The 22,089-nt window shown below is 38.2% G+C and overlaps 1 protein-coding gene across 1 annotated transcript in view; it reads right to left on the bottom strand.

The window, feature by feature from the left end:
- The window catches only part of TRPC4AP (transient receptor potential cation channel subfamily C member 4 associated protein), a 288,555-nt gene extending 277,201 nt beyond the window's left edge, over positions 1–11,354 (bottom strand). Inside the window, exon 1 of the mRNA XM_053696832.1 lies at positions 11,128–11,354. Within this exon, the coding sequence (XP_053552807.1) occupies positions 11,128–11,244 (117 nt within the window). The 5' untranslated portion in view covers positions 11,245–11,354. The remainder of the gene's footprint in view (positions 1–11,127) is intronic.
- Between the last annotated feature and the right edge of the window lie 10,735 nt (positions 11,355–22,089).

Below are 22,089 nucleotides of genomic sequence, written 5' to 3'. Positions count from 1 at the left end.
ACATTACTCACCTAAGGAACTCGGCAAGGATAATTTTGATATGCTTTACCCTAATGCCTGTATATAGTCACCATATATTATCTATACTGTTATGTTTAAGATAACAATCTTCTCTGACTGTTGCACTTTAGCTGCTGGGATGTATCTATAGTATTCCCTGTTATATTCTATACACAATCTTAGAAGTATACTCGCAGGGAATGTGTTTTGTACTATAGTTGTTAAGTTTTATCTTATCCACAAACAACCCTTTATAGTCACACACTATTGTATGTTTTATACGAAATTCTATCTGTGAACCTTCTCTAAGCTTTTTCTGGGTTTCTCTGAATATATACTTCAGATTTTTGCTAGGATATGTTTGGTCTCTATCAGCGAAGTTAAAGCTGCCTGGAACTATGCTAACATATATCCCGCAAGTTCTCTGTTATAAAACTGCGGCGTATATGTAGGGTTTTACTCTAGATAAGGTTAAGAATCAGGGAACGCACTTAGTACAAAGTCGCTAACTGTAATAGATGTATAAGCTCTTTTCTCACTTTGGAGCACACTTTCTACACTTTTTTTTCATTTAAAGTAACTTCAACAACAGAAGCACACGCACTTTAGAGATATTTTTTGTTTTTCTGTGTTTGTAGGTTTTGCCTTGATGTGGAATTCTATGCACTGTTGAAAGCACTTTGATATACTCTTTTCTCCCTTCTATGCGAGTCAAGATCAACATAACACAAATTTTTGAAACACAGTTATCACAGGAAACACTTTAAGGTCTGGTTAAAAGATTAATAAGTTTATATACACCACAGATAGCAACTGGTATTAATATTTTTTATTTATTTTTTTCTTATTTTATTGAGCCCGAACCATCATTATAGTCTCATAACTTATAATAAGGAGTTCTTCTAGTAACTCTGGAAACTCCGAATAGGAATGGTGATATATTCCCCAGAGTAAGGTTTTACCACGCAACACATTGAACCCCCCCTTAGAATTCTGCCCTAAGTTGGTCTATTCATAACTTTCTCTGCATACAGTAAATATCTGCCCCATTGTTTAAAAACAAGGGGAACGTTTGGTTCATGGACAGATATATGCTCCAAAGGAGCTCTCCCTCCATCATGCCTCCCAAATCCAAGGATAAAAAAGGGAGCAGCAGGAATCTGGACTCTAGCATTGTCTCACCTCAAGAAAAAGGTGTCTCTAACCCTTTATCCAATAATATGACAAAATTTGCAGCTGAAGTAGCCAAAATCTTGACTCCTCAATTCGATATGATTAAACTCGAGATCAGAAACGAGATATCAAACCTCACCACACAGGTCAGGCAGTTCTCAACAAGATTAGATGAAACTGAAAACAGAATTTCGGATCTCGAAGACTGGTTCAACGTACAGGATCGAATTATAGATACTTCTAGCAAAACTATTACATCACTACAAGCCAAGATCAAAGATCTTGAAGATCGTTCAAGACGTAACAACTTAAAAGTGATCGGTCTCCCTGAATTTCAAGATCTAATGACCTTTGTTACCACTACATTACCACAGGCATTGCAGATTCCAGCTCCTGCTTCTCCGTTCCAGATTGAAAGGGTACACAGGATAGGGTAGCGTCGGGAACACAGTGAGGGTTATAGACCAAGACCAGTGATTTTTAAATTTGTGAATTTTCAGGACAAACTGTTATATCTTAAGCACTACAGGAAGTGTAATCCTTTCTCTTTAGGTCCACACAAGTTACTAATGTTCCAAGATTTTTCTTCTGAAACCTTATCTAAGAGAAGAGATATGTATTTTTTCTATGGGAGGCTTCAGAGGGAAAATTACAATATTAAGTTGATCTATCCGACAAAGCTAGTGGTGTTGAAAGATGGTATTTCATATACATTAAATAATGTTATGGACGCCGAGTCTTTTTGTAGAGAAGTAGGTGTACCTTAAACAAGTATTCGTTACTATAAAGGTAGGGTCTCTATGCTAGCAGATATAGAATATTTCTACTTCAGAAGATATCCAGGAGGTATATACGATTTGTGTTTTTCATTTTTGATGCAATATTGCTTATTATATTTTAGGATACGTGTTGGTTACAGAAATGGTGTAAGGGTCTTTGCCCCCTTTTTTTTCTCTCCCTCTCTTTTACCCTCCCTCCCCCGGCGCTCTCCCCCGAATTTCTCTGAGTTTTTTGGGGGTTTTTCCCTGGTCTGCCCTTCTTCATCTATCTGTGGTAGTTAACAAGATATGATGGCCCTTAATTTCAACCTACTTTCATGGAACGTAGGCGGCATAAACTTCCCAATTAAAAGGAAATCCATAATAAAATATCTGGGGAAACTTAATCCTGACATAGTTCTCCTACAGGAACTACATCTCAAATCCCTAGAAATCTAAATGGGTGGGGGAGGTTGTTGCTGCTCCATTTACATCCAGGAAGAGGGGGGTAGCCATTTTACTGAATCGGAATTTAGAATATCAGATAATTAATACTGAGGCTGATCCCGAAGGCAGATTTTTAATTTTGGAAATTGAGCTTAAGAGAATTGAATATATACTTTGTAATGTATACGGACCTAATCAAACTGATCATAAGTTCTGGGCGGCCCTTTCAGTAAAGCTACATAGATTTATAGGGCTGAATTTAATTATCGCGGGAGACTTTAACCTGACAGCAGACCCCTCTCTGGATAGTTCAAACAAAAGTAAAAAAATAATAGAGGTAGGAAAGCTCGGACTTTTCAGAAACTGTGCTCTCATTTGGGTTTAGTTGACATATGGCGGGTACAGAACCCGGACGTTCGCGCCTATACATGTTTATCTCAAGTTCAGCATTCTTTTTCTAGGATCGACTATTTTCTGATCTCAGAATCGTTGCTTAACTGGAACTGGGTGACTAAAATAGAGGATATTGTAATTTCCGATCACGCTGTTATTTCGCTGAGCTGCAGAACCGGTAACATGCACCCAGGTAAGAATTATATTTATTTCCCTAGATATTTGAGCAACAACAGTAAGTTTCAAAATTGGTTACGCTTGAAGTGGGCAGACTATTATAATAACGAAAGTTATCTAGATAAAATTGAAGTGTTCTGGGAGGCCTCGAAGGCCGTCCTACGTGGAGAGATTAAATCCTATACGTCTCAATGGAAAAAGAATTGTAGCCAGGTCGCTAGACAGCTTGCCAATTATGTTAAAAATACATAGAGCCTATATTATCAAGCATACTAAAGAGTGCTGGGATGCATATGTGAAAGCAAAGACGCTTCAAGATATGCATATCAAACAGAACAGTGCCCAGGAGGAACTCAGAATGAAAGCATTATATGGTGGATTTGCAGGGAGATCGGCTAAGTTTTTAGCCAGATTAGCTAAATCCTCCCCAAGACAGGCATTCTCGGCCATTAAACAAGGAGCTACAAGATACACGAATCACTCTGATATTGAAAGAGTGTTTTTCGAATTCTTCCAAGACCTGTATAAGCAAGATCCTCCAAACTTAGATATGAAAAAATTATTTTGGGAGAAGATCAAGGTGCCAATATTAACCTCGGAGGCTAGGGATTCTATTAATGCTCCCATTACTGAAGAGGAGATTATATTAGCAATTAAGAACGCTAAACCTAATAAAGCGGCCGGACCAGACTCATTCACCATTGAATACTATAGAATGCTACAAACTCAGGTGACTCCTATATTGACCAAGTTATTTAATTTCTACTTCTCAGAAAATACTACGTGCACACCTGCTTTTACAGCAGCGAACATTTCATTATTCTTAAAAAAGGGTAAAGACCCTGAGCTGCCAAGTTATTTTAGACCCATCTCAGTCCTTAACACCGACTATAAGCTGTTGGCTGCCATTGTGGCCTCTCGTTTGAAACCATATATGGGTGATTTAATCCATGAGAACCAATCTGGTTTTATGTCTGGGCGTAACCCCGTAAGAAACACAAGGAAATTATTAGTCCTTATTGAGTCCTTTTGGAATAGATATAAGTCTTCAAGCTCTCATGAGATTACGGATAAGGCTATCCTAACGGTCGACGCGGAGAAGGCCTTTGATCGGGTCAGTTGGGATCATTTGTTCTTCGCTTTAGACCAATTCAGACTCTCAGGGTACTTTAACAATTACATTCGGCTAATTTATAGTGCCCCTTCATCTGCGGTCATTATCAATAATACGACCACTCAACGATTTGATTTGTTCAGAGGGACTAGACAGGGGTGTCCACTCTCTCCTTTACTATTTAACATTAGCGTGAAGCCCCTGGCCATTCGATTAAGGCAAGAGCTTGATGGTATTTCACTGGCGGATGAGAAACTGGTCCTGCTTCTCTATGCGGACGATCTTTTGTTATTTTTGTCTAACCTCAAGGTCACTCTACCTATCTTGCAGGATATTATTCAAGAGTTTGGGGAGATTTCTGGATTCAAGATTAACACCTTAAAATCGGAACTAATGTGGTTATATAAAAACCCTTCACTCTATATTAAACACCCCTTCTTGGAGGTCTCCCAGATCACATACCTTGGTCTCCGACTATCCAGAAACCCGGAAGAGTGGTATAAGTTAAATTATGGGCTTGGGCTGGATCACTGTAGGAAAAAGTTAGAGGAATGGACTATGCTGCCCATATCTTTATCTGCTCGTGTGACTTTGATTAAAGTCACTTCTTTACATTTTTCAAAATATACCTCTGTTTTTACATAAAAAGATATTGTCATATACAATAGAGCTTGTTCTAATTTCTTATGGAAAGGAACGAGGCCGCGGATTGCTTCCCATAGGCTTATGAACTCCAAATTGGCAGCTGGCCCTTTCACTCAGACGTATAACCTGGTTATTATATCCAGATTCGCAATAGACTGGATAACGGGAAAGGATCAAATCTCCTCACTTGCCTGGGAATCCCAGATAGTGGCCCCTTTTCAGTTGAAGGCTCTCCTTCACTGCCCATTGACTTCACTTCCATCTAACATATTTTACTTGTCTATGTTTAAGAATGTTATTGTGGCTTGGCAGAGATTATGTAAGGAAATTGATTGCTCCCCCTATGTTTCGCAATACTTACCTATTTGCGGGAACCCTAACTTTAGCCCAGGTCTTTCCAACCAGATATTCAAAGATTGGGAGTTAAAAGGTCTTAAAATTATGAGTCAAATTCGGAACGTAGAAGGCCATACATTAACGTTTGCAGAAATCGCAAATAAATTTGATATAGGAGCACGAGAATTCTATGCTTACCTTCAAGTGAGACACTTTCTTCAAGAGCTGCTTAAGAACTATGGGAATAACTGGACTTTGGGTGAATTGCAGTCCAGGATTTCTGTGTATGCATCAGGAATGTACGCAATTTCCCCATTATATTTACTCTTAAATCAGAAAGCCTCGAGCCTGCAGGTCAGTGACATGGTTGCAAAGTGGGTTACCCAATTTCCAGATATAAACGAGCAAACTTATTGGGAGCTTTAAAATAACTCGAGTTGGGTTCCGACATCATGGAGGGAATCGCAGATAAAAGTTGGTCTACAGAGATACCTTACTCCAGGTATTTTATCTAAGTGGTACAATACAAGTGTTCTCTGCTCTAGATGCTCGTCAACAGATGCAGATCTATTTCATTGTTTATGGAGCTGCCCAAAAATCTTTCAATATTGGAGAAAAATCTCTTACTGGATGACTGTAGTTTTGAAACTGGAACATAAGTTAATCCCGATTGAAAAAAATTTCTAATTAAAAATTATAGCCTTATAAATACTATTATACTAACGGCACGTAATCTTATTTTTAAATCATGGAAGGCATCTTCAGCACCTACAATGATCCAATTCAAAGCGGCCTTGGTTAATCAATTCACGATAGAGCAGTTTAATATACCATATCCGCAAGATAAATATTTTGCTGTATTCTTTAAAAAGTGGGAAATGTTTGTAAGATCTCTGCCCTTAGTACACCAAAAAAAACTGATTAAACCATTCAGAGAGTCTGAGTTTGTTTTGATAAATATTTTGGCGGGGCATTTTCCTGGAGATTGGGCAGCGGGCGTTGAGTAAAGTGCTTGGGGGGGTTTGGCGGCGGGAGAGAGGAGAACTATTCCATTTTCTTTTCTTTTTTTTTTTCTTTGCGTTTGTCTGTGTCTTGTGTAGGGGGCAAACAAAAACAAATGAAGAAAAAAAAAAAAAGCAAAGGGAAAGTACGGTTAGCAATATGATACACACGTGTCCGTAGCCGGTCACTTATATGGCTGTCCTGTAATATCTACAGTTCATATATTAACTTTAGTGTCTCTTGACTCTTACTCTGACACCTATTGATATTTTTCGAATTGTGTATCTAATATTTTATCAATTGTGATGCACTGTATTACACTTTTTAATTTGTTTTGTTGTTAATTTTCCTCTCTTTTGTTATAAAGTTTTAAAAAAGAAAGAGCATGCCATTTTAAACAACTTTCTAACTTACTTCGATTATCTAATTTTCTTTATGCTCTTTATATCCTTTGCTGAAAAGCATATCTAGATAGGCTCAGTAGCTGCTGATTGGTGGCTGCACATAGATGCCTCCTGTGATTGGCTCACCCATGTGCATTGCTATTTCTTCAACAAAAGGATATCTAGAGAATAAAGCAAATTAGATAATAGAAGTAAATTGGAATGTTGTTTAAAATTGTATTCTCTACCTGAATCATGAAAGAAAAGCCACTTTAAAGTTTTTGTACACTACTCACAACTTTGAGTGTATGTCCCACCGCAACACCACCGCCACACCACTCCCAGATGAAGGCCTGTTGCTCCCACACACTCTGCAATCTCTGCAATAAGGGCCGTTTCGTGGGCATTCTCAGGTCCGCCTCTCATCCTCCCTCTCCGCCTCCGTTTTCATGACGAACAGAGATTTTATTTTTTATTTAGTTTTTTTAATTGCATACTCTCGCTGTTTTAAATCACATATGCGATTAATCATGCAGCCCTAATATACACACATATATATATATATATATACACACATATATATATATATACACACATATACACACATATATATATATATATACACACACACTATAGAGGATTGTACCTTGTATAAAAAAAAAGTCATGTTAGTGGTCCACGGGATTAAAAAAATTTGAGTTTAGTGGTCCCCGAGGTCCGAGTGGTTGGCGACGCCTGCTCTATCTGAATCATGAAATTAAAAAAAATGGGGTTTTGTGTTCCTTTAACATACACTGTAGTCAAAATGTGGAAGTGAATGGCTTTATTATCTTTGGGTAATTGGTCTTACCTTCAAACTACCTTTGTATCAAAACTAGTTTGCAAAAATATTTTGTAGATAATCCATTTATATAGCCCAACTGGGAGTGTTTTTGTAACAATGTATAGTTTTGCTTATTTTATTTTTTTAATAACATTGTGCTGAATTTCAGACTCCTAACCAAGCCCCAAAGTATTAGATGTAGACTTAAAGTGAATGTAAAGTTACATGAATGAGTGTCCGGTTTTTAAAATACTATTAAAAACAGGGGCAGTTTCGTTCATGAAACTTTACATTGCAGCATATTTTTAAAAATACTTACCCTTTTTCTTAAAGGGACACTGAACCCAAAATGTTTCTTTTGGGTTTCAGATAGAGTATGCAATTTTAAGCAACTTTCTAATTTACTCCTATTATCAAATTTCCTTCATTCTCTTGGTATCTTTATTCGAAAAGCAAGAATGTAAGTTTAGATGCCGGACCATTTTTGGTGAACAACCTGGGTTGTTCTTGCCGATTGGTGGATAAATTCACACACCAATAAAAAGTGCTGTCCAGTGTTCTGAACCAAACATTGTCTGGCTCTTTAGCTTAGATGCCTTCTTTTTCAAATAAAGATAAGAGAACGAAGACAAATTGATAATTGGAGTAAATTAGAAAGTTACTTAAAATTGCATGCTCTATCTGAATCAAGAAAAAAAATTTGGGTTCAGTGTCCCTTTAAGCAAAGCCGGATCGGTGATCCCCCGCCTGCTTCTTATGCTGTACTTAGCACAGCAATGACGAAACCTGCATCCTCCAATCACAGCGCGGCCTCACGAGACGGACGCTCTGTGGTGCACGCCAAGATTGGAGGAAGCTGGTTTCGCCATTGCTGGTGTAGGTACAGAGAAGTTGCGTTCAGGGGATCGCGGGACCGGCTTTGCTTAAGAAAAAGGCAAGTATTTTTAAAAATACGCTGCTATGTAAAGTTTCATGAATGAAAGTGCCCCTCTTTTTCAAAAGTATTTTTAAAAAACGTGCACTCATTCATGAAACTTTACATTAACATTAAGTCTACAGATTCCTGCTAGCTCCTGTTTGTGTACATTGTCTTTTCATATGCAGGGGAGGAGTGTCTGCTGTTCCTGATTTCCCAGCCCCTCCCACTGCGTGCCCCAGCCTAACCTCATAAACAGTGCTAAACTGGGAGCTTCTAAGTAAGTTTTTATAGCGGATTTTTAGATCAGAATCAGTGCATATTCATAGTAGTGTCTATTACATGCAGTTAAATGAAAATTGGTGCACACTTTCCCTTTAATAGAGTGACACCGTTTTCTGCAATATTTTTTTTTTTTTTTTAAACCAACCACCACCCATCAATTGTCTTATCTGAAGGAGCCAATCCAGACTTGTTATCGGAGTAAATGAGGCTTGCTACCGTCATTTTGATAGTGCCAATTGCTTTGTTTTGTATTATATTTTTTCTAATTACCCCACTGAGGCCTGTTAAGAACATATGTAGCAATGTTAAGGTTGTTAAATTGCAGTGTGCACATAGAACAACAAACAATTCTTGGATCCAGTTAATGCTATTTAACCTTTTGACAGGGTCAATTTGTCTAACGAACGCGAGATTTCAATGATGGGATCTGGTCGGGGGGGGGGGTACCTGTGATGCTAGGCACGCCCTCCAGACCGCGATCCTATCCTGGAAGCGCCATTGGCTTCAGGACAGCCAAATAGCTAGGATGTTCTATTCCATCCTAACAGCGCTGAAGCCAGGCACGGTTAGGACGGAATAGAACGCTGTAACGGCTAAAAGCATGTAAAACAGTGTTAGTTTTACAGCTCTCTGGCTCCTGTGATTGGCAAGTGCAGCTGTAAAATTACAATAAAGGTTTTATTATTTATAAAAAAAATAGGTTTAAATTAATCTAAACCATTTCATCCCTTTCACTGTTTATTCGTGTTCCACTTTGATGTTGAAGCTTTTTCAACTGCTTGCACTTCCAATATTACACACCAATTTCAGTGATTTTTCTGTAAAAAAAAAAAAAAAAAAAAAAAAAAAAAAAAAAAACAGAAATTCCTTCTTTTTTTTTACCAGGTCCATTGCAATATTTGCACCAAATAGCATCCTATAGATAATTTCACAAAATGACATTTTTAATACATCAAGTCCCCCTATTTATGTCTGTATTTTTCCATCAGCGGATAGAAACAAAAAAAAAAAAAAAAAAAAATCTATGAGCCATTGCTACCAGATTTTAGCTAATATTTCTTGAAATATCTCGACAGCTATAAACACACAAAACCTTTTATTTAAATTGCAAGTCTCTCATTTCCAAATTAAGTTTTATAACCCTAGTCGCCAGAGAAATATATAAATGCTTTCTGTAGCGTTGCTCTGGGCCCCAAAATAGTAAAAAAGCTGTAAGATATTTGTCATAACAATGACAAATGTCTAATAGCTGGATGAGCACGGGATCACACACATCTGACAAGATGATTGCTGCTTTTTAAAGGAAGGGGGGCAGAATTTAACTTATGTTTTCCATAGAACATCCTTTTTTTTTTTTATTTACAATATTCCATTTTACTTCTATCAATTTTGCATAATTCCCTTGGTAGCCTTGGTTTATGAGCATACCTAGGTAAGCTCAAGAGATATATCTTTATTGGCTCACCAGATCAGTTAGCTCCCAATAATGGCTCTTAAACCTATACTTCAACCAAAGATGCCAAGATAATTAACTAAATTTGATAATAGATGTAAACTGGGAAATTGTTTAAAACTGCATGCTCTGAATTGTTTAAGCTTAAATTTTGACTTTAACGTAAGTATAAATAAGTCTCATGTCCCTGTTTTCTGGGGGGGGGCAAATAGGTGATACTCCTGACCACCTGATTTTGCTTCACATGAAATATTGTTTTATCTGGGGACTAGCTTACCATGGTGATCATCAGACAGCTATCTGAGCATCTGACCCCTATTAAAAAACAATTGAATTTAGAATTGCATTAACAACAAATGAATACAAACACAATGTAATAGAACTTAGCCTGAATTTCAAATTAGTATTAGATTTATTTTTCTGACCAATTTCTAAAATACTTTTATTTCATGTGCCCTGTTATCATGTGACATCCATCACACAACTTATGTTTTAAAGTCTTGCACTAGTCACAAAGAGCCTCAGAAAGTGTGCATGTAAAAAGAATGCCCATTGTATGATAATAAAAGTAAATAGAGCATGCCATTTTAAACAGCATTGCTATCTGAATCATGACAGTTATTTTTTTACACTTTAGTATCCCTTTGGGAAACGAAGGCAACTTATTTTTCAAGCAATTATCTATATTATAAAGTATGTGTATAACTGGTTCCTTATGATCATCAGTACTTACAAAGTTTGTCGATATCACATATTCCTATCCATTTTTTATTTATTTTTTATGTTGAGCTTCCTATTCATAACTCTGAAATCCACCTGACATCACTGATTTAGTATTTATATGTCTGACAATGGAAAGACAGTGCTGTAAAAAAAATAGAACACTGACATAAAAATATAAATACTGCACTGTAATTCTATTACCAAAAGCCACACATTAATTACTCCTAATTATGTGTGACAGCCACAGCAGAGGGAATGGGACACCCTGGATATGAATCACTGATCTAGATATTAGCACATTAAGCATAGCAGATCATTACAGCTTCTAATTTGACTTGCAAATGTTTTTATAAATTTATAACATACATCTACAAAACAGTACCCATACATCATACATCTAAAAATCTGTCATCAAAAGTTGATGTATTTTGGTGAAATACTGCAGATACATACATCTATATGTCAATTCTTTTATTGACCCCCCCAGGTTAATTCGTACCTGTGCTCCCCGAGTAAGGCCAAAGCCAGTTAACTGCCCCCGTCGGACACGGGTCAGGATATTCTCCGAACGGCTGTTTAAACCAAGCCGAGGAAAAGCGAACCCAGCAGCCGCCATAATTTCACCAGAAAACCGAGAAACGGGAAGTAACGAGTAAAGGAGCAGAGCACTTACAGCGCCACCCGATGGTTGCACACACCCAACTCAAGGAAAGCAACCACACTGCATGTCGGGTAATCAAAACACCAGGAAGTGATGACCCAGACTTAAACTCAGCCCCGGAAATAACTGTTTTGTACGGAACTACATAGAACTTTTGATGTCGTGAAATATTCCTAGATGGCTTACTAGCAAAGCTTCATGGTTATTGTAGTCTTAAGAAGTCATTGCTGCAAAGCATTACGGGGCGTGTAATTTGGGTGCTGTCAAGATTTTTAGTACGGGTACAAATTCCCACATACGGAATTCCAAAATCTAAATTTATTCTGTAATACAAATTTTTTTTTAGGTAATATTGTTTTTAAATAAGAGTATATAAAAATGATATTTTCCCGACTGTAACAATTTTCTGTGTCTCTAGTTTGTTTTTTGGGGTTCTAAAATACAAATAATAGTCTATAGTTATTTAACCCCTTAGTGACCAGACCACGTTTCCATTTGTTGACCGTTTGGGACCGGGCTATTTTTACATTTCTGCGGTGTTTGTGTATATCTGTAATTTTCCTCTTATTAACTGTACCCACACATATAATATATAAATACTGTTTTTCTCGCCATTAAATGGATTTCTAAAGATACCATTATTTTCATCATATCTTATAATTTACTATAATAAAATGATAAATTATGATGGAAAAAACACACACTTTTTCTAAATTTGACCCCCAAAATCTGTTACACATCTACAACCGCCAAAAAACTCTTATGCTAAATAGTTTCTAAATTTTGTCCTGAGTTTAGAAATACCCAATGTTTGCATGTTCTTTGCTTTTTTTGCAAGTTATAGGGCAATAAACACAAGTAGCACTTTGCTATTTCCAAACCATTTTTTTTCCCCAGAATAAGCTATAGTTAACCCCTTAATGACCGGACCATTTTTCAATTTTCTTACCCTTACTGACAATGGCTATTTTTACATTTCTGCACTGTTTGCGTTTAGCTGTAATTTTCCTCTTACTCGTTTACTGTACCCACACATATTATATACCGTTTTTCTCGTCATTAAATGGACTTTCTAAAGATACCATTATTTTCATCATATCTTATAATTTACTAAAAAAAAAAAATGATAAAATATGAGGAAAAAATGGACAAAAACACACTTTTTCTAACTTTGACCCCCAAAATATGTTACACATCTACAATCACCAAAAAACACCCATGCTAAATAGTTTCTAAATTTTGTCCTGAGTTTAGAAATACCCAATGTTTACATGTTCTTTGCTTTTTTTTGCAAGTTATAGGGCAATAAGTACAAGTAGCACTTTGCTATTTCCAAACCACTTTTTTTCAAAATTAGCGCTAGTTACATTAGAACACTAATATCTGTCAGGAATACCTGAATATCCCTTGACATGTATATATTTTGTTTTAGAAGACATCCCAAAGTATTGATCTAGGCCCATTTTGGTATATTTCATGCCACCATTTCACCGCCAAATGCGATAAAAAAAAAAAAAGTTCACTTTTTCACAAATTTTGTCACAAACTTTAGGTTTCCCACTGAAATTATTTACAAACAGCTTCTGCAATTATGGCACAAATGGTTGTAAATGCTTCTCTGGGATCCCCTTTTTCAGAAATAACAGACTTATATGGCTTTGTGGTTGCTTTTTGGTAATTAGAAGGCCGCTAAATGCCACTGCGCACCCCACATGTTTTATGCCCAGGAGTGAAGGGGTTAATTAGGGAGCTTGTAGGGAGCTTGTAGGGTTAATTTTAGCTTTAGTGTAGTGTAGTAGACAACCCCAAGTATTGATCTAGGCCCATTTTGGTATATTTTATGCCACCATTTCACCGCCAAATGCGAGCAAATAAAAAAAAAACTTTACATTTTTCACAATTTTAGGTTTCTCACTGAAATTATTTACAAACAGCTTGTGCAATTATGGCAGAAATTGTTGTAAAAGCTTCTCTGGGATCCCCTTTGTTCAGAAATAGCAGATTTATATGGCTTTGGCGTTGCTTTTTGGTAATTAGAAGGCCGATAAATGATTCTGCGCACCACACGTGAATTATGCCCAGCAGTGAAGGGGTTAAATTAGGTAGCTTGTAGGGAGCTTGCAGGGTTAATTTTAGAGATCAGCCTCCCACCTGACACATCCCACCCCCTGATCCCTCCCAAACAGCTCTCTTCCCTCCCCCACCCCACAATTGTTACCGCCATCTTAAGTACTGGCAGAAAGTCTGCCAGTACTAAATAAAAGTTTTTTTTTTTTTTAAATAAAAATTATAAAATATTTTAGTTGTGATGGACCCCTGCCTTAGCACCAACCTCCCTGATCCCCCCCCTCCAGCTCTCTAACCCTCTCCCCTACCTAATTACCGCCATCTTGGGTACTGGCAGCTGTCTGCCAGTACCCAGTTTGGCCCCACAAACCAAACTTATTTTAATTGTATTTATAACTGTTATTTGTGTTTAATTATTTCTGTAGTGTAGCAGTACCCCCACCCCTCCCCCTCACAGATCCTTTTAAATATAAAAAAAATAAAATAACTTTTTTTCCCCTTACTTTTTCATTGGTGTCAGTGTGGCTAATGTGCGCATGTGCACGTGCGCGCGCGCCCGCCCACGTGCACGCGCGCATCGTGCACGCGCGCATCGTGCACGCGCGCGCACACGCTCCCTCCTCCCACCGGTCAGAGGCACCATTGGCACCATCACTACCGGTGCAGAGAGGGCCACAGAGTGGCTCTCTCTGCATCGGAGTCTTGTAAAGGGGTATTGCAGGATGCCTCCATATCGAGGCATCACTGCAATACCCTCAGAGCTGCTGGAAGTGATTGTGATCACTTCCAGCACTCTGTTAGACAACTGACGTACCAGGTACGTCCATTGTCATTAACTGCTTGTTAATGCATGATGTACCTGGTACGTCAGTTGTCATTAAGGGGTTAAAGGGACATTAAACCCAACATTTTTCTTTCATGAATCTGGTAGAGAATACAATTTTAAACAACATTTCAATTTACTTCTATTATCTAATTTGCTTCATTCTTTGGATATCCTGTGTTGAAAAAATAGCAATACACATGGGTGAGCCAACCACACAAGGCATCTATGTGCAACCACCAATCAGCAGTTACTGAGCCTATCTAGATATGATATTCAGCAAGGGATATCAAGAGAATGAAGCACATTAGATAATAGAAGTAAATTAGAAAGTTGTTTAAATTTCTTAATCATGAAAGAAAAAATGTGGGTTTCATGTCTCTTTAAGTTGTAACACTGATATCTGTCAGGAATTCCTGAATAACCCTTCACATGTATATATATATTTTTAGTAGACAACCCAAAGTATTGATCTAGGGCCATTTTTGGTATATTTCATGCCATCATTTCACCACCAAATGTGATCAAATAAAAAAAATCGTTAACTTTTTCACAAACTTTTTCACTAGCTTTAGCTTTCTCACTGAAATTATTTACAAACAGCTTATGTAATTATGGCACAAATGGTTGTAAATGCTTCTCTGAGATCCCCTTTGTTCAGAAATAGCAGTCATTTATGGCTTTAGCATTACTTTTGGGTAATTAGAAGGCCGCTAAATTCCGCTGCGCACCACACTTGTATTATGCCCAGCAGTGAAGGGGTTAAGTATGTAGATTGTAGGGTTAATTTTAGCTTTAGTGTAGTGTAGTAGACAACCCCAAGTATTGATCTAGGCCCATTTTGGTATAGTTCATACCGCCAAATGCGATCAAATAAAAAAAATCGTTAACTTTTTCACTAACTTTAGGTTTCTCACTGGAATTATTTACAAACAGCTTCTGCAATTATGGCACAAATGGTTGTAAATGCTTCTCTGGGATCCCCTTTGTTCAGAAATAGCAGAGATATATGGCTTTGGCGTTGCTTTTTGGTAATTAGAAGGCCGCTAAATTCCGCTGCGCACCACACTTGTATTATGCCCAGCAGTGAAGGGGTTAATTAGGTAGCTTTAGTGTAGAGATCAGCCTCCCAACTGACACATCGGGGGGTAGTTATCAAGCCGTCTACTTTTCTGGCTTCGCCGGCCCAATACGTCCGCCTAAGCTCGCCTACCTTCGCCGCCGCGGACCTTAAAAAATACGCCTAAGTTATCAAATAAAGCTGTCAAAAAGCCGCGGGGCGATGAGCAGCGGACTGTGACAGTTATCACTCATCCGATCTCGCTGCCCTTCGGCTTTTTCCCAGCTTTATTGCTAGCCTGTCACTAAGCACTCACACTAAACTGCACTGTTCTACCCCCTATACCGGCGCCCCCGGAGCCTCCCGCAACTCAATAAAGTTACTAACCCCTAAACCGCCGCTCCTAGACCCTGCCGCAAGTCTTATAAATGTATTAACCCCTAAACCGCCGCTCCCGGACACCGCTGCCACCTACATTATACCTAGTAACCCCTATCCTGCCCCCCCTATACCGTCGCCCTCTATTATAAAATTATTAACCCCTATCCTGCTGATCCCGCACCTCTCCGCAACTAAATAAATAGTTTAACCCCTAAACCGCCGCTCCATGAACCCGCCGCAACCTATATTAAACCTATTAACCCCTATCCTGCCCCCCCTACACCGTCGCCACCTATAATAAATTTATTAACCCCTATCCTGCCCCCCACTACGCCGCCGCCACTGTAATAAAATGATTAACCCCTAAACCTAAGTCTAACCCTAACCATAACGCCCCCCTAACTTAAATATTAATTAAATAAATCTAAATAAATTAACTCTTATTAACTAAATGAATCCTATTTAAAACTAAATACTTACTTATAAAATAAACCCTAATATAGCTACAATATAAATAATAATTATATTCTAGCTATCTTAGGATTTATTTTTATTTTACAGGTACCTTTCAATTTATTTTAACCATGTACAATAACTATTAAATAGTTATTAACTATTTAATAGCTTACCTAGCTAAAATAAAGAGAAATGTACCTGTGAAATAAATCCTAACCTAAGTTACAATTACACCTAACACTACACTATACTTTAATAAATTATTCCTATTTAAAAATAAATACTTACCTGTAAAATAAACCCTAAGATAGCTACAATGTAATTAATAATTATATTGTAGCTATCTTAGGATTTATATTTATTTTACAGGTAACTTTGTATTTATTTTAGCTAGTTAGAATAGTTATTAAATAGTTATTAACTATTTAATAACTACCTAGCTAAAAGAAATACAAAATTACCTGTAAAATAAATCCTAACCTAAGTTACAATTAAACCTAACACTACACTATCATTAAATTAACTAAATAAACTACCTACAAATAACTACAATTAAATACAATTACATAAACTAACTAAAGTACAAAAAATAAAAAAAGCTAAGTTACAAAAAATAAAAAATTAAGTTACAAACATGTTAAAAATATTACAACAATTTTAAGATACTTACACCTAATCTAAGCCCCCTAATAAAATAACAAACCCCCCCAAAATAAAAAAAATACCTACCCTATTCTAAATTAAATAAATTTCAAAGCTCTTTTACCTTACCAGCCCTTAAAAGGGCCATTTGTGGGGGCATGCCCCAAAAAGTTCAGCTCTTTTGCCTGTAAAAGAAAAATACAACCCCCCCCAACATTAAAACCCACCACCCACATACCCCTAATCTAACCCAAACCCCCCTTACAAAAACCTAACACTAATCCCCTGAAGATCATCCTACCTTGAGTCGTCTTCACTCAGCCGAGCCACCGATGGAACTGAAGAGGACATCCGGAGCGGAAGAAGTTAATCCTCCAAGCGGCGCTGAAGAAATCTTCCATCCGATGAAGTCATCATCCAGGCGGCGCTGAAGAAGTCTTCGATCCAGCCGATGTCATCTTCAAAGAGGCGCTGAAGAGGTCTTCTATCCGGGCGAAGTCATCTTCCAAGCCGGGTCTTGAATCTTCCTTCCGCCGACGCGGAACCACCTTCTTCACCGACGGACTACGACGAATGACGGCTCCTTTAAGGGACGTCATCCAAGATGGCGTCCCCTCAATTCCGATTGGCTGATAGGATTCTATCAGCCAATCGGAATTAAGGTAGGAAAATCTGATTGGCTGATGGAATCAGCCAATCAGATTCAAGTTCAATCCGATTGGCTGATCCAATCAGCCAATCAGATTGAGCTCGCATTCTATTGGCTGATCGGAACAGCCAATAGAATGCGAGCTCAATCTGATTGGCTGATTCCATCAGCCAATCAGATTTTTCCTACCTTAATTCCGATTGGCTGATAGAATCCTATCAGCCAATCGGAATTGAGGGGACGCCATCTTGGATGACGTCCCTTAAAGGAGCCGTCATTCGTCGTAGTCCGTCGGTGAAGAAGGTGGTTCCACGTCGGCGGAAGGAAGATTCAAGACCCGGCTTGGAAGATGACTTCGCCCGGATAGAAGACCTCTTCAGCGCCTCTTTGAAGATGACATCGGCCGGATCAAAGACTTCTTCAGCGCCGCCTGGATGATGACTTCATCGGATGGAAGATTTCTTCAGCGCCGCTTGGAGGATTAACTTCTTCCGCTCCGGATGTCCTCTTCAGTTCCATCTGTGGCTCGGCTGAATGAAGACGACTCAAGGTAGGATGATCTTCAGGGGATTAGTGTTAGGTTTTTGTAAGGGGGGTTTGGGTTAGATTAGGGGTATGTGGGTGGTGGGTTTTAATGTTGGGGGGGGTTGTATTTTTCTTTTACAGGCAAAAGAGCTGAACTTTTTGGGGCATGCCCCCACAAATGGCCCTTTTAAGGGCTGGTAAGGTAAAAGAGCTTTGAAATGTATTTAATTTAGAATAGGGTAGGGATTTTTTTTATTTTGGGGGGGTTTGTTATTTTATTAGGGGGCTTAGATTAGGTGTAAGTAGCTTAAAATTGTTGTAATATTTTTAACATGTTTGTAACTTAATTTTTTATTTTTTGTAACTTAGCTTTTTTATTTTTTGTACTTTAGTTAGTTTATGTAATTGTATTTAATTGTAGTTATTTGTAGGTAGTTTATTTAGTTAATTTAATGATAGTGTAGTATTAGGTTTAATTGTAACTTAGGTTAGGATTTATTTTACAGGTAATTTTGTATTTCTTTTAGCTAGGTAGTTATTAAATAGTTAATAACTATTCTAACTAGCTAAAATAAATACAAAGTTACCTGTAAAATAAATATAAATCCTAAGATAGCTATAATATAATTATTAATTATATTGTAGCTATCTTAGGGTTTATTTTACAGGTAAGTATTTATTTTTAAATAGGAATAATTTATTAAAGTATAGTGTAGTGTTAGATGTAATTGTAACTTAGGTTAGGATTTATTTCACAGGTACATTTCTCTTTATTTTAGCTAGGTAAGCTATTAAATAGTTAATAACTATTTAATAGTTATTGTACATGGTTAAAATAAATTGAAAGTTACCTGTAAAATAAATATTAATCCTAAGATAGCTACAATATAATTATTATTTATATTGTAGCTATATTAGGGTTTATTTTAAAGGTAAGTATTTAGTTTTAAATAGGATTCATTTAGTTAATAAGAGTTAATTTATTTAGATTTATTTAATTAATATTTAAGTTAGGGGGGCGTTAGGGTTAGGGTTAGACTTAGGTTTAGGGGTTAATAATTTTATTACAGTGGCGGCGGCGTAGTGGTGGGCAGGATAGGGGTTAATAAATTTATTATAGGTGGCGACGGTGTAGGGGGGGCAGATTAGGGGTTAATAAATTTATTATAGGTGGCGACGGTGTAGGGGGGGCAGGATAGGGGTTAATACATTTAATATAGGTTGCGGCGGGTTCAGGGAGCGGCGGTTATGGGGTTAATACATTTATTATAGTTGCGGTGGGCTCCGGGAGCGGCGGTTTAGGGGGTAATAACTTTATTTAGTTGCGGCGGTGTAGGGGGGGTCAGATTAGTGGTGTTTAGACTCGGGGTACATGTTAGGGTGTTAGGTGTAGACAGCTCCCATAGAAATCAATGGGATGTCTGTCAGCAGCGAACTTGTACTTTCGCTATGGTCAGACTCCCATTGATTCCTATGGGATCCGCCGCCTCCAGGCTGGCGCTTTGAAAACCAGGTACGCTGGGCCGTAAAAGTGCCGAGCGTACCTGCTAGTTTTTTGATAGCTAGCAAAAGTAGTGAGAATGTGCCGCACTTGTGTGCGGAACATCTGGAGTGACGTAAGAATCGATCTGTGTCGGACTGAGTCCGGCGGATCGATGCTTACGTCACAAAATTCTACTTTTGCCGGTCTCGAGCCTTTGATAACTAAGGCGAATCAGCCTCGCCACAAATACGCTGCGGAATTCCAGCGTATTTGAGGTTGACGGCTTGATAACTAGGCCCCATTGCACTCCCTGACCCCTCTCAAACAGCTCTCTTCCCTCCCCCGCCCCACAATTGTCACCGCCATCTTAAGTACTGGCAGAAAAGTCTGCCAGTGCTAAAATAAAAGGCTTTTTATTTTTTAAATAAATTCTTCAGTGTAGGATACCCCCTTAGCCCCCAACCTCCATGACCCCCCCCCCCCCCCCATACAGCTCTCTAACCCTCTTCCTATTTGCTGCCATCTTGGGTACTGGCAGCTGTCTGCCAGTACCCAGTTTGCTAAAAAAAAAATAGGTTTTATTTTTATTTATTTTTTTAAATTTCATTCCAAAATCCAAACTTCTGAAATCTAAATGGCCATGCCTATTCTGTAGTGTGACTCCTAAACCCACAAGGAAATAAATACTGTGGGGTAGATTTATTAAAGGTTGAGCAGACATGATTCGCTGTAGCAAATCATGTCCCCTCAACCTCACTAAATGCCGACAGCATATGCTGTCGGCATTTAACATTGCAAAAGCATTTCTTGTGAAATGCTTGTGCAATGCTGCCCCCTGCACACTCGCTGCCAATTGGCCGCTAGCAAGGGTTGTCAATCATCCCGATCGGCAGAACACTGTTTTGCTTGAGAGGTGACTTTTTTACCTCTTAGCCAATAGCCGTGCGGTATATCCAGCTTGTCTCCCTGCGGTGCCGGATTTTACGCACTCTATTTGCTAAGAGATGGAAACCTCACCTCTTAACAAAACGGAGTTCTACCGTGGGCTGCCTTAGCAGCTCAGAACGGCAAATGCTTGAAACAAATAAAGGCACTTTCTGCATGAAATATCTTATACTTCATGAATGAAAGTCCCCTTTATTTGTTTCAATGGTCAATCCTAGCATTTCACAAACGCTAGGATTGACTTTCACTTTAACTTCCGTTTCAGGCGAGCCAACATATGTGATAAAACCAGCAACTGTAATTTCCTGTAGTGTACATCAGTGATGATCAACTTCTTAACACATGGAGCCACCTTGTTTACCCACAACCAGTAGTGTCCAAAGCCCATTCAAAAGAGGATAATCCGCTAAATAAAGCAGTTTGTTTTTTATATTTTAATGTAGGATCTCCTCTCAGTACCTGGAAAATGTGTGTGTTGCTCAGTTGTGACAGGATTTCTTCATGATAATATTTATAGTCTAATATCACAACGACCACTCCCTTATCCGCTGGGCGTATTAAAATCGTAGGGTCAGTACTTTCTGTGCGACATTTTATTGAAGCTGCTGTATTATGTGGCTCAAAAGATGATTTAGGTTTGAATCTATCTTGTGTCAGTAATGTTGTGTCTTGATTTTTAAAATTATCATTTAGTTTCAATTATTGCTGCAACTTAAATATTGTAATATCAAGGTCTATTATAAACATATGTTGGTTAGGTGCAATGTAAACCCTTTATACTTAATTTATAATATGACATGTTCATTATACACCATCAGTGTCTTCTAAAATAGGATATAGGGTAAAATGTATAAAGCCGACAACCACAGAGGTGGCAGAGATAAATCACCTAAAACTCACTTGTTTGGAGTGATTGACAGGCCCTGCTCTCACAGTGTTCTTGTGCAACCTTTAATTAATACATTATAACCTGGTGACTAGCTAAGTAGAGTATTGTGTGACTAATATTTACATTTTTCAGTAATCTTATATGTTATTTTATGAGTGAGTGAGTACCACATCTTTTATTATTATACAGTAAAAGCCTGACCACCTTTGAAGTGTAAATTAACAATGTATTATTTGAGTTAACAGTGCATAAGGGACATGGCAGTAGAGAAATTAGGTTGTGTTCTCTCCCTATTAATATGAGAATGATGCTTATTTGAGAATAAATATAACTGGCAAATGAGCCTTGCAGCAGTGTTTAATACTTTGGAATTTTTCAAATCTACAGTACTCCAAAATGTTTAACTCATAAACATTTAAACTAATGTTTTAAGGTGCACTGACCAAAAACTCTGAATTTATGTTTAACCCTTTTACGCCATTTAGACGCAGGTACTATGTCACACAGTACTTTGCCCAGCATAGTGTGTTGCTGTAGAACCTACGTCCAACACAGAGGCGCATGCTGCAGTCCCTGCTGTCAGCTTAGATAGCAGGGACTGTAGCTGGGGGCAAAAGACACCTGCTTTCATATGGTAAGGGAGCACTGATTGTGCTGCCTTACAATATGAAAGCAGATCGCCTATCGTTACAGAGAGTGACACTGTCTGTGTCACTCTCTGTAATGATCATCGTTGGTGCAGAGTGGGAGCGGTGGGAGGGAGGCAGATGGATCGGCCCACCAGAGAAGGGGGGGATGGAGGGGTGTGATTCCCTACACTACAGCAAAAATGTGAGGCTGTGGACAGGGAGGGATGGGGCCCTATACTATGGAACAAAAT

Source organism: Bombina bombina, chromosome 1, assembly GCF_027579735.1.
Source record: "Bombina bombina isolate aBomBom1 chromosome 1, aBomBom1.pri, whole genome shotgun sequence".
Classification (NCBI taxonomy): domain Eukaryota; kingdom Metazoa; phylum Chordata; class Amphibia; order Anura; family Bombinatoridae; genus Bombina; species Bombina bombina.
Note: the sequence above shows the minus strand (reverse complement) of the source record. Positions and strands in the feature narration are given on the sequence as shown.